The 18,170-nt window shown below is 43.5% G+C and overlaps 1 protein-coding gene across 1 annotated transcript in view; it reads left to right on the top strand.

Moving 5' to 3' along the window:
- Window positions 1–2,757: 2,757 nt before the first annotated feature.
- The window catches only part of cnga4 (cyclic nucleotide gated channel subunit alpha 4), a 35,024-nt gene continuing 19,611 nt past the window's right edge, over window positions 2,758–18,170 (top strand). Inside the window, exons 1-2 of the mRNA XM_060827007.1 lie at window positions 2,758–2,855; window positions 4,871–4,975. Coding sequence (XP_060682990.1) covers window positions 2,758–2,855; window positions 4,871–4,975 — 203 coding nt within the window. The remainder of the gene's footprint in view (window positions 2,856–4,870; window positions 4,976–18,170) is intronic.

Genomic DNA, 18,170 nt, shown 5'->3' with positions numbered 1-18,170 from the left:
GAAGGTTTTTGGCACACTGGCCTTCATCAGTCAGAATATTGAGTATAGAAGTTGGGAAGTTATGTTGCAGTTGTACTGCCGCATGTGAAGTATTGTCAGTTTTGATCACCTTCCTGTAGGAAGGAGGTTACTAAACTGGAAAGCGTGCAGGAGAAATTTACAAGGATGTTGCCAGGACACACTCCTGACTTATAAGGAGAGGTTGGAAAACCTAGGACCTTTTTTCTTTAGAGTGTAGGAGATGGAGGGGAGAATCTTATAGACATATACAAGATTATGAGAGGCATGGAGAGGGTGACTGCACTCAGTCTTTTTCCCAGGGTTGGGAAATCAAGGACTAGAGGGCATCAGTTTAAGGTTAGAGGGGAAAGAATAAAAGGGAACCTGAGGGGCAACATTTTTACTGAGAGTGGTACACTCATGGAATGAGCTACCGGTGGAAGTGAGTAAGGTGGGTACATTAACAACATTTAAAAGGCATTTGGACAAATGCATGGAAAGGAAAGATTTAAAAGGATATGGGCCAAGTGCAGAGAAATGAGGTTAGCGTGGGTGGATGTTTTGGTCGGCATGAACCAGTTTGGGCCGAAGGACCTATCTCTGTGCTGGAGGACTCTATGACTGTTTATATTATATGACCCTCTGCTTCCTGCCATCAAGCTAATTATATATCCAATTTGCCATGTCACCCTGGATTCTACAATCTAATCTTCCAGAGCAGCCTACCATGTGGAATTATCAAAGGCCTTACTGAAATCCAAATAGACTACATCTACTGCCCTGCCCTCGTCAACCTTCCTAGTCATTTTGTCCAAGATCTCAAATAAATTTGTGAGGCATAATCTCCCATACACAAAGCCATGCCAACTATTCTTAATCAAACTCTATATAATTAGCTCGATAGGGGTAACTAAATGTAATCTCTCCAAGTTTGCAGATGAGACAAAGCTGAGTGAAAGGGTGAGCTCTGAGGAGATTGCTTCAGTGCGATTTGGACAGGCTAAGTGAGTGGGTAATGAATGGCAGATGCAGCAAATTGTGGATAAATGTGAGCCCACACCTGGAATATTGGATGTAGTTTGGACTCTTCATCTAAGGAGGCCTGGAAGGAGTGCAGCCAAGGTATATCAAATTGACTATGGATGGTGGGACTGATCTATGGAGATAGACTGGGTCAGAAAGGACTATAGTCACAGAAGTTTAGAAAAATGAGGGAAGATTTCTATAGCAACATATAAAATTCTAACAGGACTAGACAGGATAAATGCAGAAAGGATGTTCGCGATGACCCGCGAGTCCAGAACCAGGGGTCACAGTGTAAAGATAAAGTGTATGCTGTTTCGGACAGAGATGAATGGCTGATCAGTGGCAAATGGAATTCCATCCAGATGACTGTGATGTGGTGTTCTTAAAGAGGACAAACAAGACATGGAAATACACGATGAAAGGTAGGACTCTGGGAAGCACAGGGTCAGAGGGAACCTGATGTGTATTTTAAACAGTTCCTTAACGTATCAGGACAGGTGGATAAAGTGATAACGAAAGCATATGGGATATTTGCTTTTATTTGCCTTTAAACATAAGAGTTTAAGGGCAGAGAAGCTATGCTGGAACTGCATGTTGGTTAGGCCACAGCTAGAGTAGTGTGTGCAGAATCCACATTGAAAGCGGGATTTACCAAGATGTTGCCTCAGCTGCAGAGTTTCAGTATGCAGAGAATGGACAGATTGGGGTTGTTTTCCTTGGAGCATAGGAGATTGAGAGGAACACGACTGAGATGTATAAAATAATGAGGAACATAGATAGGACAGACAGGAAGAAACTCTCCCCCTTGATCAATGACCAGGGTCTTGGATTTAAGGGAAGGGGCAAGACGTTTAGAATAAAATCTGTGAGGAAATATCAGGTTGGAATGTGGAACACAATACCTGTAGGAGTGGTAAAGGTAGAAACCCTCATAATGTTTAAGAAATATTAACTGTCATTGGGGTACAGTCCCACACACACTGACTCTCACTGGGTTATAGTCCCATACACACTGACTCTCATTGGGGTATAATCCCACACACACTGACTCTCACTGGGGTACAGTCCCACACACATTCTGTCCACTTTTTTCCCACTCCCTCACTTCCCCCCAACTACTTTATTTCCTCATATGTCCTATTGATTCCTATCAACCCGTCTCCTCCACATCCACTGTTCAACATTTTCATTTTTTAACTTTCTCCTGTTCACGCTTGTGTTTCATTTACTCTCTTGCTATGCTTGCTGCCTGTCTCTCTCCCTGACTCTTTCTCACCATCTCTCTCTCTCTCTCTCTCTCCTTCTTCTCTCTCTGTCTCTCTACCCACCTGCCTCCCCAAACTTTAAGTGTTTAATCACCATTGTAGTTTGTTCCATTGGGACCAAACTGATGCTGGTCTGAGGTGAGCTGTTTGTGACAACAGGAACCTCTGAGCCAGTGCTCTGAGCTGGCTTGTTACTGGTTGCTAAGTTTCCGTTCGCTGCAAGTATCCCCCAGTTCCCCTAAGAATCTTGCTGCAACCAGTGAGAAGAGATTCAGCTGCTGTGAGGGAGGATGATTTGGAGATGCCGGTGTTGGACTGGGCTGTACAAAGTTGAAAATCATACAACACCAGGTTATAGTCTAACAGGTTTAATTGGAAGCACCAGCTTTCGGAGTGCCGCTCCTTCATCAGGTGGTTGTCTGAGAAAGTAGGAACCATGAGAAGAGGCTGAGGTCAGAACAGCAGCATGCAATGTGAGGTTAGACAGATCCAGCAGCTGACAGCGGAGAATACCCAGATCAGCACAAGTGACAGACACATGGGAGCTGGTGGTGAAACTAGAAGGTGAGTGAGGACCCTCAGCATTATCACTGCTTGATTAATGCAGCTGCTGTGGGGCACTCTCTGTATTTACAAAGCATCAGGCTCCCTGAGGTTCCACACCAACAAGTGGCAGTTTTCGCTTATCCAAAAGATCACCCTCTACCAAGGCTGAACATTAAATACTGAGGGAGTGCCAGAGGGTCTGTGCTGAGGGAGTGCCACACTGTCGAAGGGTCAGTGCTGAGCGAGTGCCGCACTGTCGGAGGGTCAGTGCTGAGGGAGTGTCGCACTGTCGGAGGGTCAGAACTGAGGAAGTGCCGCATTGTCGGAGGGTCAGTGCTGAGGGAGTGCTGCACTGTCGGAGGGTCAGTGCTGAGGGAGTGTCGCACTGTCGGAGGGTCAGAACTGAGGAAGTGCCGCATTGTCGGAGGGTCATTGTTAAGGGAGTGCTGCAATATCGGAGGGTCAGTGCCAAGGGATGGCCGCTCTGTCAGAGGGTCAGTGCTGAGGGAGTGCTGCACTGTGGGAGGATCTGTGCTGAGGGACTGCTGCACTGTCAGAGGGGCAGTGCTGAGGGAGTGCTACACTGTCAGACAGTCAGTGCTGAGGGAGTGCCACACGGTCACGAGGTCAGTACTGAGGGAGTGCCGCACTGTGGAGGGTCAGTGCTGAAGGGGTGCCACACTGTGGGAGGGTCAGTGCTGAGGTAGCGCTGCATTATTGGAGGGTCAGTGCTGAGGGAGTGCCGCACTGTGGAGGGTCAGTGCTGAAGGGGTGCCACACTGTGGGAGGGTCAGTGCTGAGGTAGCGCTGCATTATTGGAGACTCAGTGCTGGGGGAGTGCCGCGCTGTCTGAGGGTCAGTGCTGAGGGAGTGCCACACTGTCTGAGGGTCAGTGCTGAGGGAGCGCCGCACTGTCTGAGGGTCAGTGCTGAGGGAGTACCGCACTGTCTGAGGGTCAGTGCTGAGGGAGTACCGCACTGTCGGAGGGTCAGTGCTGAGGGAGTACCGCACTGTCGGAGGGTCAGTGCCAAGGGAATGCCACACTGTTGGAGGGTCAGTGCTGAGGGAGTGTTGCATTGTCAGAGAGTCAGTGCGGAGGGATTGCTACCCTGTCAGAAGGTCAGTCAATTAGGAATGCAAATAGTATGTTGGCCTTCATTGCAAGAGGATTTAAATTTAAAAGTAGGGATGTCTTACTACAGTTATAAAGTTAAAAATCACACAACACCAGGTTATAGTCCAACAAGTTTAATTGGAAGCACACTAGCTTTCGGAGCGATGCTCCTTCATCAGGTGATTGTCCGAAAGCTGGCGTGCTTCCAATTAAACCTGTTGGACTATAACCTGGTGTTGTGTGATTTTTAACTTTGTACAGCCCAATCCAACAGCAGCATCTCCAAATCATGACTACAGTTATAAAGACCTTGTGTATTGTATACAGTTTTGGTCTCTGCTTAAGATAGAATATACTTGCCATCAACGACATTCAGCAGAGGTTCACTCAGCTAATACTAGGGATTGCGGGACTGTCTTATGAGGAGAAATTGGTTTGATTGAGCTGTCTTCATGAGAGTTTAGAAGGATGAGAGAGGATCTGATTGAGACTGGTCAGACTAGATACAGGGAGGGTGTGGTGTGTAGAACCAGGGACGCAGTCTCAGCGTGAGGTAGACCATTTAGGACTGGGATAACGAAAATATTCTTCCCTTAAAGGATAATGAACCTGTGGAATTCTGTGTTACAGAAGGCTGTAGTGGTCAAGTCACTGAATATATTTGAGAAAGAGATTGATGAATTTCTCAAGTTTATCTTTATCAACGGATGTTGAGAAAGTGAGAATGTGGCATTGAGATAGAGGATCAGCCATGCTCATATTGAATGAGCTGAAAGGGTTGAATGGCCAATTCTTGCTCCACGTTTCTGTGTTACTTGTCCAATGGCATTGTCATTCTGCTCCTGTCCTCCTTGTTGATATATTTCACTGATAAATGTGATGGGGTCACAGGATTGATCATTTGCTGTTGTCCCTGAAGGGTGGGGCCACATTGGATCCTGGATCCCATGGGAGATTGGTATGTCCGATGGCTCGCAGTGTCCACCATCCCCGTCATCTACAACTGGATCATTCTTGTTGGCAGGTGAGAGACAATGTTCCTACACACCATTTCTATTCAGATAATTATCCAGTGCATTGCAGACCCTCACTACTCTGTGTGAAAAAGGTTTTCCTCACTTCTGTTCCTATTACACATAACTTCAAATTTATGCCCCTCTTAATCTTGTTTTTGTAACAAGCAAGAACAGCTTCTCCCTGTCTGCTCACTTATGATTTTGAAACCCTTGATCAAATCTCCTCTCAGCCTTCTGTCCAAGGAGAATAGTCCCAAATTCTTCAAACTCTTCTCATCACTAAAGTTTCTCATATTTGGACCCATTCTTATAAAAATCCCTCTGCACTCTCTCCAATGCATTCACATTCTTCCGATAATGTGGCACCAACAACTACACAATACTCCAACTAAGGTCTAAGTCCATTATCTATCACCTCCTCGCTCTTGTACTCTATGTCCCTATTAATAAAGCCGAGGACACTGCCTGCTGTATTAGCCGTGCTCTCCATCTGTCCTGCCACCTTCGATGATTTGTGCACATATACACCCAGCTCCCTATGCTCCTGCACTCCCTTTGGAATTGTAACCCCTATTTTATTTTGTCTTTCAATGTTCTTTCAACCAAGTGCATCACCTCACACTCCCCTGTATTGACGCTCATCAACCACCACTCCAACCACTCCACCAATTTGTCAATGTCCTTTTGCCTCTGCTTGTATTCTCGTATGTGAAGACAGAGTTCCACACTGTCTTCACATAAGAGAATACAAGCAGAGGCAAGACTTCAGCTGTTTTATTTTTCAAGTCCAATTCTTTTGGAGGATGTGAAAACCCTGCAGAGGTGATTTATGACAATGACCCCAGTGATTCACGTATTCCATTTTTGCAGAGAGTCTGGAAGCTTGGATTGTTCTCCTTAGAGCAAAACAATGGACCCTTGGAACTGGAGAAACGTACAAGGGGTTTTGTATGGAAATAAATTTTCCAGTTATTTACGCAATCAGAAGGACGTCAATAACCAGAGGAATATGGTTTTAAGGCCATTTGAGACAGAATTAGAAAGGGGAGATGTGGATACCCATTGAGTTGTTATGATCTGCAATGTGCTGCTGAAAGAGAAGGAAAAGGTTTTCAAAGATAGATGATGAGGATTTTTTTCCCTTTGTGGGAGAGCCTAGGATCAGAGGGCATAAACTCAGAATAAGGTGCCACACATTTAAAACACAGTTGAGAAATAATTTCTTCTCTCAGAGTGGAGTGAATCTGTGGAATTATTTCCTAGAGAGGTCTGTTGAGGACCAGGTCTTAAGTATGTTCAAGGCTAAAATAGACAGTAAGGGTTCAAAGGTTATAGGAAAAGGCAGGAAAGTGGAATTAAAACTATCAGATGATTTATCAACTCCATCAACCTGTTTATTCCAGAATATTTTTAACATCGTTTTACCCTTCTGGACCTCCTTAGAGAGTCAATCAAAAATAATTAGACCCCATCACAATCCTCTACTACTGCACATAATTTTAGTTCCAGTTGTCCATTCTTTGCTTTCAAACATTTTAGCAACTACTTTCCAGTGTACACCAGTGCCATTGTCCCCTTCTGGCTTCACTGAAGAGTTATTGAATATACATTTAACAACAATCTAAGACAGCTGTTTCACACCTCACATTTAGAGTCAATTAAACCTTGACTCTCCTGACACCATTGTTACATTTTGGGGGTTTGTGATCACAGTTATCTAATATAAGCAATCAACCAACTATGTGCAATTTTAGAAAGTTCATTGAGTTTGTTGTAAAGACTGTGTCCTTTTTTTGTGCTTTTTAAAATTGCGGACTTAAAGGAGAAAGAACTGTTTAAAACCAGTGTTGGACTGCTGCATGTTTGAAAGAGCTAGTAAACTGGCACTCATGGTAAGCATTGTCTAAACACTAGCTGAAACCAACAGTAATTGAAGATTAAGTTGCTGATAAACAAAACACCTCATTTCTTGTTTTCAGATAGAGCTAAGGTTAGCTACAAGAGAGTGATTGGTCTATGGACCAGTGACCAGTTATCGATGACAAAGGCTTTTGACCTACCCATAAACGTATGATTGGTTGTCAGGTCACTGAACACTTGGAGCTAGGATCAAGTTATAAATAAGAGATCACATCTCATCCAACTCAGGAGCTGTCTCTGTGTTCTCTGCAGACAAAACTCACTTTAAACCTCCAGAAAAACAGTTTCTCTTACCTTCAGCAGTTGTAGTAAGCTGCAACTTTTATATGTCAGAGATCTTTTAGAAGTGAACCAATCACCATGTGCCTCTTACAAAACAATGGAAACATTCAGAAAAGGAAAACCGAGAAGAAATCTTCTGATCAGTAAGAACCAACTCAACAGACCTCGTGAACTGCTTTCCTTGTTTTCCCTCCATTCATGTGTAATATTTCATTGTATATGTCTGGGTGAGTTTGTGTGTATATGTCTTTGCGTTTGTGTGTGCATCTGTTTGTATGTGTCTAAGGGTATCTGTGTGTCTGTTTGTGTGTCTTTGTTTGTCTGTATCTGAGGGTGCCTGGGTGTGTGTATATCTACGTGTCTCTATTTGTGCATTTGTATGTGTGCACTTATCTGCATGTGTCCTGGGGAGTTTATAAGGGGCATTATGCTGAAGAACTGTTTACTTGTAGCAAGAGTCTGATAACTTGTAATAAATTTCATTTTTGGTAAGTATAAAAATATGATCTATGCTTTCTATTAACATAGGTCTGAAACTCAGGTGAATTGGGGGATTTTATGTACTTATTTTAATGCCTTTAATTTTTGTGATGACTCTAGGAATGGCAAAGCTTGATTTCCAGCGCGCTCTTCCAGTAAGGTGTGACATTGTTAAGAAGCAGCAGTTTACACACAATGCACTATTTAATTATACAAATAAAGGAAATATACACGTGATAGAGAATGCTGCACTGATCCCAAAGCCATTCTGTAGAATGGAGGAGGAGGGGCCGTGGTAATGAAGTGGTGAACTGTTTGTTCCTGATGTATTGCAGACTTTGATGGTAAAAGGCTGTAATCTTCCTGCAGTGTGATGTAAGGGAACTCCTGGTCTTCCCATAAGATGGTTTCCTGTTCCCCAGGATTCTCCCCTACCATTCCATCATCTCTCCACACCCCTCCACTGTCTCCCTCCAACCCCTATTGATATGCCTTATCTTGGGCACTGGCAAAATATTCTGAAACAAACACCTGTCTGAACACTTTTGGCCAACAACTACAGACAAAAACAAATTGTTGGAGAAACTTAACAGGTCTCGCAACATCTATGAAGAGAGAAACAGAGTTAACGTTCAGGTCCAGTGACCATTCATCAGAACTGGGACAATGAAGAGTTGCTCATGACACCAAAAAAGGCTATTTTGGCATGGACGGCAGTACAGTGAAAAACTTTGTTTGTGAGCAATACAGCAATAAGCAGGGAAATGCAGGTCATCGGGTGAAAACATACTTGGACAGAGTGAGGCATATAGGTGAAACCATACAGGATGTACATGAAGCAAGACCAAAATTAACACGATCAACATTATTTGAAGTTAGACAGTCCATTCGTCAGTCTAATAATGGCAGGCAAGATGTTGCTCCCTTCAAAGGTTAGTTGTCCTTCCTTGAAAAGTCCTGTTTTCCCAAACAATGCATTGATAATTGGCCACATTAGGCACCAAATAACTTGACCCTGATTTAATGGGCATTGTGACTTCAGAGATTACTGCGGTCTTTCCATTTGTTTTCAAATGATAGAAAGTTGGAAAGTTAATCCCTGCTGCAACAGCAGTTAAACAAAATCTCAAGCTACACAGTAAACACACGAAAAACTCAGTTTTAAAGGGACCCCAATTTCCAAGTGGAGACATCTTCACAGATCTGAAGACGATGAGTGGGCGGTGTTATATTGTGAATATGACAGTTTGGTTCCCAGAGCCCATTCCTTCAAGGAGAATCACAGTAAAGTTGCAATGAAAAAATGAATCGCATTTGTTATTCTCATGAACTACCAACTAAAATAAATTGGATCAAGTTTCAACAAAATGTGAAAATTTGTGACTAATGTATGAACAGCTGAGGTGCACAGTAAGCCATACACAAACAAAGGAAACATTAGAATAATGCCATCAGACTCACAAGACACTGATTAGAGCATATTGCCATGAATAAGAGGAGGCAATGGCTTAGTGATATTATCACTGGACTATTAATCCAGCAACCAACGTTAATACTCTGGGGACTAGGGTTTACATCCTGCCATGATAGAATTTGAATTCAATTTTTAAAATATCTGGATTTAAGAGTCTAATATCAGGAAAATTCCATCAGGTTTACTAATGTCCTTTAGAGAAGGAAATTGCCATCCTTACCTGGTCTGGTCGATATGTGACTCCAGACCCACAATCTGTCATTGACTCTAAGGGCAGGTCAGGATAGGCAACAAATTCTGGCCTAACTAGCAGTTCCTCATCCTATGAATGATTGGGACAAAGTTCTGGGTTTTCTGTTATTTGCTAGTGGAAATGAATGAATCCACTGGTTTTAGTAAACTCAATTTATATTCATGAGATAAGAAGTCCATTAAGAGGAACCATTTAGAACGGGAAGATGGATTCTTGGTGTTAGATTGTGTGTCTGTGTTCCAGAAAGATAAATGGGAGACTGCAAAATAGAGCAGGAGCAAAGATGTAAGGACAGGCAGATGAGAATGCTAAAAGCAGAACATTTCAAACAGATGGTGGAATGTCAGTGTTATTAACCTCGACAAGAGAACTTTTGAAAGTGAGATTCAGTGATCCGTAGTGATTAAGAATAAAAGCAAAATACTATGGATGCTGGAAATCTGAAATGAAACAGAATGTGGGAGAAACTCAGCAGGTCTGGAAGCATCTGTGGAGAGATAAAGAGTTATGTTTCAAAGCTGGTATGATTCTCCTTCGGAACTAAAAGGGTTGAAAATGTTTTTGATGTACTTTTGACAGAGGCAGAGGAGGAACATGGAGTCAAGTGGAAGAGGCCTGTTGGAAAAGACACAGATAATGCTGGTAAAAGAGAAAAAGAGATGTTAAAGTTGAGTGTAAGTTGAGGTGTGACAGGGAGAGAAGGAATCCTCTCTATAAAGAGCAAGATAAGACACAAACAAGACTAGGCTGTGGAAGGGGAGGAGGAAGAGAATATAAGAAAGTTCCTTAAGGAGTGGCACCTCATTTTCTGCTTGCATGCTTTACCACCTGACTTCTCAACACTAAACTCAGTAAGTTCAGAAACTGACCACCTTATGTCTGTTCTCCATTTTTCTTACATTGTGGGAAGTGTGAAATTGTCCCTTTTGGCAGGAAAAAACAAAAAAAAACCTTATATCAAAATGGTGAGAGGTTTCAAAGCTGTGAGATGCAGAGGGATTTGGCGTTCTATTGCATGAATCTCAGAAGGTGAATGTGCAGATATAGCATGTAATCAAGAAAGCTCATACAACGTTATCACTTCGTGTGAGAGGAATTTTACTCAAGAGTGCACCTATATCTTATGGTTTATGTTTATGGTGAACATTGAAAAGACGTTTCCTCTGCAGGAAAATCTAGAGCTAAAGGGGCCATAGTTTAAACATAAAGGATCACTCATTTAAACCAGATATGAGGAAAGATTATTTTCCCTCAGAGGGTTTGGAATTCCCTTCCCAAAAGGCAGTGGATGCCGAACCTTCAAACATTTTTAAAGTGGAGATAGATTTTATTTTAATTTCAAAATATACTTTATTCGTAGAAATAAATCTTTGGTACCTGTACAATTGGTCATGTCGTTCATATATATATACAATGCATGTCTTAACATTACAAAGAACAAATTGAATTAATCAAATTTACAGTTTCCCTATCTACAGTTCCCTTTATTAACCATCCAGTCTCTAATTATTTAGCTGTGGTTTCAGCGGAACCCACCTAGTGAGTGGGTGCCCTGTTATACGATAGCAAAGAAACCTTCTTTAACCCCCAGTTTATGGGGTTACCATTGTCCATTTGACTGTCCTGTCTCTGGGGTAGCTGTCTGCATCCCCATGGTGAGCACAAACTGCTGGACCTTCGCTGGGCTGAGGTAGCTATCCAGCTCCTCACTGGGGTCATTTATCCTCTCTGGTGTCATTGAGCCAAGGCAAGGGTCCTCACCGTCCAGTTCTGTGTCTGACAATGGGACTGTCAGAGGATCACAGCTTTCAGTTACCTGTAGTTGTGGGGCAGTGGGTACCCCCTGGTTCTCACTGGGTGGAGGGTGGACTTCGGGGGGTCCGTTGTTTCCTGGTTGGGAGGAAATGCCCTCCCCTTTATCTACGGCGCTCTGTCTCTTCTTCTGGTGGTGATGATCTTCTTTGCGCCCGTCTTCCCCATCCGAAGAGCTGGCCGTCTCTCCCTCATGCAGCTGTTTTTCCCCCTTTGCTGGGAGGCTTTGGGGGCCTGGCAGGATTTTCTCTTCCTGTTTTTAACAGGTACCCACTCCTCTGCCTTCTCGATTACCTCCTCCTCCATTACTTCCATCTGCCCAGCTAGAGCTAGGATCAGCTGCTGTGTCTCTGCGCTAGTTGCTGCCTCCTCCACTCCAGCCTGTTCTTCTTGCTGGGTGCCACCAGACTCCGTTTCCCTGCTGTCTGGGTGGACCTTGCTGGTCTTTGGGGGTCCATGGCTCACATTGCTACCTCCAGCCATCTGTGCGTAAGTGGGGCCCTCTAGATTCTTGATTGCCAAGTGAAGATCTGAATCCCCAGGAGGGACCTCTCGGTTTCGCGATCAGTCAAAAGAATCACTAGCAGTACGGTCTGTTTAAAGCAAGGTTACCAATTTAATAAAATAAGGCAGCCTGGTGCAGATTTGCCCAGCAACTCAAAAGTTAAAAGTTTCTGTGTTCTGTGGAGAAATTGCGCAATTACAATTGAACAATCAGCAATTTTTATATGTTTTTTTAAGAGACAGTACAGCCTTAATTACAAGGAAAGACCAATCAAATGTAATAAGGTGACATGATTGACAGCAGGTTAATCCAATGATATTTCTTGGGAAATGGTATTGACTTACGCACATCATTATCTCATACTCGCAATGCGAGGTTAGTTTGAGTGGTCAGTTAATGTCTTACGATTCATTTTATGAAGAGTCCATTACTTGCTTTATCTTCTAATTCAGCTAACTCAGCAAAACAGAAATGTAGGTTCGCAGTGTCAAATCATAACTTGAAGCCATGTTGTTGTTTTATTTTAACTTGAAAAGCCATTTTGTGGCTAATAAAAGGCTACATATACTTGTGGCTCCTGACAACGGCCTAAATTCAAATTTTAAATCCTCACCTCCCCCCTTTGGTCATCCTATGACCATCATAAATGTGAAGGCAGGGATCAGATTAATCCAATTCGATGGCAGCCAAAGACTGCCACACTTCCTCCTCCTCCTCCTCCTCCTCCAGGGAGGGACCAGGGGCAGGCAATGGTACTTCCTCATCTTCATCTAAGTGGAGAAGAAGCATTTTCTGGGTGGACTAAATGGTGTCAATAGAAGCTAATATTTTAGCAATAATACGCTTAACAACAGCACTACCAATAAAAAGACCAACTAAAATAATAGCAGCATACATAGCCATATAGATTAACCAGTTGTACCATGAGCCAAGACCCCAATTTCCCCATCCTGCACCTTCATCCATTTGACTGTCAAAGGTATGGATGTTATCTATGCCTAGTAATGTTTTCAATGAGGTCAGTGACCCCCATGATGCATTTACCTTTAACTATAGCGCAAACTCCACCTTCTTTTGCAAGTATGTAATCGAGGGCATATTGATTTTGTTGGGTAAATAGGTGCAATTCTGAAAGCATGTCCCTAATTTCAGATAAGGCAGCAGTTGTCTCATTACCCAAGAGGGTGAGACCACAAATGACATAATTACGGTTCTGATGACTAATAACTCCTGAAGGTCCTCCTATGAAAAAACACGAAGAACTGCATATTCCAAAGACTGAGTTTTACTGTTTTGTAGAGCCTTTAGATTCTTTCATTCTGGGTAAAACTCAGTGGAGGCTAAACATTTGACAAGGGAATTCCAATCTCATTGCCAGATAATTGGACAGGGAACAGTAGTTGGAAAAAGTGTTCCTACAGCTCCCGCACAGGGAGTACTTGCTTTTTTCAAGACAAGGTAGTTAGATGCTTTATTATGACTAAAAAAGAACAAGTTTATTATAGATAATGGAGGGACCTTCCCAATAAAAAGCAGGCCTATCTTTGTGACTTCCTGGAGAATGTGGATATCGGATTAGAGAGTAAAAATCGTCCAGTTAAATGAGGTGGGTCTGTCAATAAGAGACGTGGTTATCATCCCAAAATGGTTACACCCATCCCATAATTGGGAAGACATTGGTGCCATTAGAGGTTTTATAATGAAGATAAGTGTTATTACCCACCCCACAAAGGTTTTGAATACCAGTGGTAGTAGAGATACATTCCTCCTTAAGGCATACACATGAGATGTGAGGTCCTTCAGGGAAGCAGTAACGACTGATACATTTAATCATAGCACGGGGGATAGTTTTGGGCACTTTTACATAAGCGCACCCCCATCCCTTATCATTGTAGCAATTTGGATAGGTCATCCGGATTTATTGGAGGAAGTCCATAAGCAGGTAGCGGATGGGGATAGATAATGATTAAAAGAAATATTACATCCCGTAAATACTTTAGAACCATTCCATACCCCCCCCCCATGTTCGGATTTGGGAGAATAAAAGGGGTCAGGGAATCTTTTGCTGAAGTAAGGGCATAACAAACCACTTCATCCTCACCAAATACTCTATTATGGCTTTCGAGAAACAAATTATTAGTGAAGGATAATATTTCCCCTTTTTCTCTTTTACGGAATGGTCTATTTGGATGGGGACAAGGCTTACCAGGGTTACCCATAGTACAACTGAAATCAAACTGGCACGTAACACCTTGACAAGGTAAAGACCATTGGGGCTTGTTCTGTCAAAGGATTGTTCAATCTTGTTGATGTAGTTGACCACTACGACAGTCATCTTGAGTAACGTTCCTCGCATCGAAGGAGTCAGTTTCTTGGCATACAAGAACATCATCCTGGCATAAATGGTATACAGTCTCCAGTTGTTCAGGATCACACAGATAGACGGTCCCTTCTTGTGCACAAATGCTGGCAATGGCAAGTCTGTATAGCAGGGCGAAATTGATCCTGAGCCTGGTAGTCATTTCTGAAGCAAGGGTTAGGATATCTAAAACAGAAGGAAAACTACTAATTGAAAAAGGCAGCTATATCCGACTAATCTGGTTCCGATTCCTTTCTCAGTTCCCTTTCATTCCCATCACCTCCATCATCTCTCCCCCCCCGCCCCGTTTAAGGGTTCTTCCAATGACTTTACAATAATGGATGTGGACCCAGGCAAAACGCCCAGCGATTTTAACATCAGTTGGGGTGGTGAGGAGGACCTGAAAGGGTCCTTCCCATCAAGGTTGGAGGCCGTGGCATGTCCAGTTCTTGATGAGGGAAAGGAGCCTGTCTCAATAGTAGGAACGCCATCAAGGGAGGGGAATTTTTCATGAGCAGCACATACTCCTGAATGAAGTCCTTGCAAAATTTTAGTTAAGGAGGACATGTCTTCAGTCATGTGATGAAAGTGAACAGGAGCAGTGGCGTGATTCCAAGGTGGTCAAAAAGCTCGGCCATAAACTATTTCAGCAGGAGCTAAACGAGTTCTACCAGCAGGAGTGCAGCGTAGGTGGAACAGAAGCAGAGGTAATACAGGTAAGGCCTGTCTGCTTACAATGCTCCTCAAGGCCTGCAGCCTGTGGGTGATAACACAATGGAGTTGATGGAGGATGCTGAATTGAGAGCATAAATCCTCATTTATGTCACCAGTAAAATGAGGACCATTGTCAGAAGATAGACAAAAGTGAATACCAAATCTTTTTAAGTAGAATACTCACAACAGTTTTGGCAGGAGCATGAGCGTAGGCTTCAACCCATTTAGGAAAAAACATCAACAATAACTAAAACATTTTTATAGTTTTGACACTTTTGTAACTCAATGAAGTCACGTTGAAGGGTTTGAAAGGGCCCATCATGGAGGGGTGTCTGTCCCATAGGGCAAGGAATACCCTTCCCCGGAGTGTGTTCTGGGCAGGTGAGACATTCATTACTTACTTGTTGGACCATGTGCTGAGGCGTGGATGCCACCAAGTGGTTAAAAGCAGATCTGATGTTGAGTGAGCACCACAGTGTGTAGCATTATGAAGACAATCAACTACCCAGAAAGCAAGAGCATCAGATGTAGAAATTTGTCCAGCTGGAGTGGTCCATAGTTTAATAACAGGATTACAATAACGGCCGGCTTTGGACCACAACTGCCTTTCAGATTCAGAGGCGTCCCTCTGTAAGGTAACAACATCTTGAATGGTTGGTATTAGTTTATCCAAGGTAGACCCACTCTTGTCAGAGCTTTCAATCTGGCTCATCATTTTGGGCACAATCATAAGACGGTTTCGAGCGGCTTGTTTTGCAGCCATACAGCAGCACAGTTACCAGTGTCAACCGGAGATTGGCCAGTTCCATGGCCAGTACATTTGATAACAGAAACCTGTTTTGGGAGTAGGAGCACAGTCAGAAGGTCTGAGACAAGCTGGCAGTGAGAGATGGGAGTACCAGATGATGTCAAAAGTCCTCTGTTACTCCAGAGTTGTCCAAAATCATGTACAACCCCAAAAGCATATCGGGAGTCAGTGTAAATGTTAACACGGAGCCCTGTCCCTAAAATGCAAGCACAGATGAGGGCAAAAAGTTCAGCTTGCTGGCTGAAAAAGGGGTCTCAAAGGCAGCAGACTCCAGGGTAGAGCCATAATTGTCAACTAACGCATAGCCTGAAAGACGAGTTCCTGTATGGTTGCTCTTCATTCCTGAAGAAGAGCTTATGCCCGAAATGTCGATTCTCCTGCTCCTTGGATGCTGCCTGACCTGCTGTGCTTTTCCAGCAACACATTTTTCAGCTTCCTGTATGGTCAGTAGATGAACTACCATCAGTGAACATATCAATATCAGGATTTGGGATTGGAGTATCATAGTGATCTGGCCGAACTTGGAAGTCCTCATTAATGAGGAGAAAACAATCATGTTTTGGAGTGGACAACGGTGAAGGAGGATGAGCCAGGAAATCGGCAGTCCAATGGTAGTACAATGCTTAAAAGTCAATCGAGGATTATAAAGGTTTTGGCGAGCAGCAGTCAAATGTTGAGTTTGTAAATTTCCCAAGAGGCAACTACAGAATGAGAACAGTAGATGACAATGTCTTGTTGTAGTGTAAGATTCTCTGCGGATTGTAAACTAAGATTAATGGCAGTTAAAATTTGGGTGCAGCGAGAATGTCCGAAAGCAACGGGGTCAAGTTTAGTAGAAAAATAGGCAACTGGGTGATGTTTATCTCCATGAAGTTGAGTAAGTACTGAAAAGGCACGTCTTTCAAGGTGGTGCAGGACAATTGGAAGGGTCTGACATAAAGAGGTCTTCCCAGAGCTGGAGCTTGTGACAAAGCTTGCTTTAGTTCATCAAAGGCTTCCTTTGCCTCTGAGGAGAGGGGAAAGGTACCTTTGTATGAGGAATATGGAGTCAACATCTTAATGAGGAGAGCTGTGTTGGGAATCCACTGTCTGCAGAAGTTGACCATGCCCAGCCATTGGCGCATTTGTTTTGCAATGGTTGGGAGTGGGAAGTTGGTAATAGGAGTGTTGCGGCTTTGTTCCAGAGAGCATGAGTCAGCAGATATGATGAAGCCTAGGAACTTGACTTCACAGAGTGCAATGGAAACTTTACATGGAGAGACTACATATGATATGGGCGGCACGGTGGCACAGTGGTTAGCACTGCTGCCTCACAGCGCCTGTAGACCCGGGTTCAATTCCCGACTCAGGCGACTGACTGTGTGGAGTTTGCACGTTCTCCCCGTGTCTGCGTGGGTTTCCTCCGGGTGCTCCGGTTTCCTCCCACAGTCCAAAGATGTGCGGGTCAGGTGAATTGGCCAAGCTAAATTGCCCGTAGTGTTAGGTAAGGGGTAAATGTAGGGGTATGGGTGGGTTGCGCTTCGGCGGGTCGGTGTGGACTTGTTGGGCCGAAGGGCCTGTTTCCACACTGTAAGTCTAATCTAATCTAATCCTAAGTACTTCAAGTAATTAAGGAGGAGAACAACGTCAGAGCGGTTAGATACTTCATCAATACTAGCTACAAGGAAGTCATCTATGTATTGGTTTATTGTAGATCCACCTATCAGGGTCAAAGACCGCAATTGTTTCTGTAAGGTCTGAGAGAAAAGGGTTGGAGAGTGAAATAAAACCTTGAGATAATCGAGTCCAAGTTAGCTGCTATCCATTAAAGGTGAAGGCAAGGAGAAAACGACATGTTCAGGGTCAGCAATGGTGAAAAACCTAGCATCTGATGGTATGGAGGATAAAATATATGCTGGGTTTGGGACCAAGGCATGAAGTGGCTGACAATGACGTTGATAGCTCTTAAATCTTGAACTAACGTATATTGGTCTGGGTTGCCAGGTCTTGGGACAGCCATAATTGGTGTATTACAAGGCGATTGGCATGGGAATAAGATGCTTTGATGGAGAAAGTTATCAATTAAAGCAGTAAGGCTTGGTATTGCTTGTTATTTTAGTGGGTACTGGCGACTGGATGGCAGAATAACATGGCAAAGTAACTTGAATGGGTTCACAATTTGTAAGTCCAACGTGGGAGGATGTCTCAGCCCATACATCAGGGTTGACCAAATCAAGGATGTACCGACTCTCTTGGTGCTGGAGTGAGGCATTGCAGGAGGTAGGAGTTGTATAATAGAGAATAGTCGTGTCTTCTTGAAATGTCTACAGCAGGTAACAATGTGGGTCAGCCTTGGTAATTGCACGGTGGACCATAGGGCCCAGTTCCTTAGCATGGTGGGGTGGATTCACTTTCCGAGTGATGTGAAGGGCTGAGGAATCCCCTTGCTCTACAGGTGAGAAGGTATATCAACAAAATCTGCCTCGGTGTGGATTTTCCTGCTCTTTGGATGCTGCCTGAACTGCTGTGCTTTTCCAGCACCACTCTAATTTAGAATTTGGTTTCCAGCATCTGCAGTCCTTGTTTTTACCTAACAAAATCTGCCTCGCCTTCTGGA

This window comes from Hemiscyllium ocellatum, chromosome 6 (genome assembly GCF_020745735.1).
Source record: "Hemiscyllium ocellatum isolate sHemOce1 chromosome 6, sHemOce1.pat.X.cur, whole genome shotgun sequence".
Taxonomy (NCBI): domain Eukaryota; kingdom Metazoa; phylum Chordata; class Chondrichthyes; order Orectolobiformes; family Hemiscylliidae; genus Hemiscyllium; species Hemiscyllium ocellatum.
The sequence above is the reverse complement of the archived record's forward strand: the minus strand, read 5'-3'. Positions and strand labels throughout refer to the sequence as shown.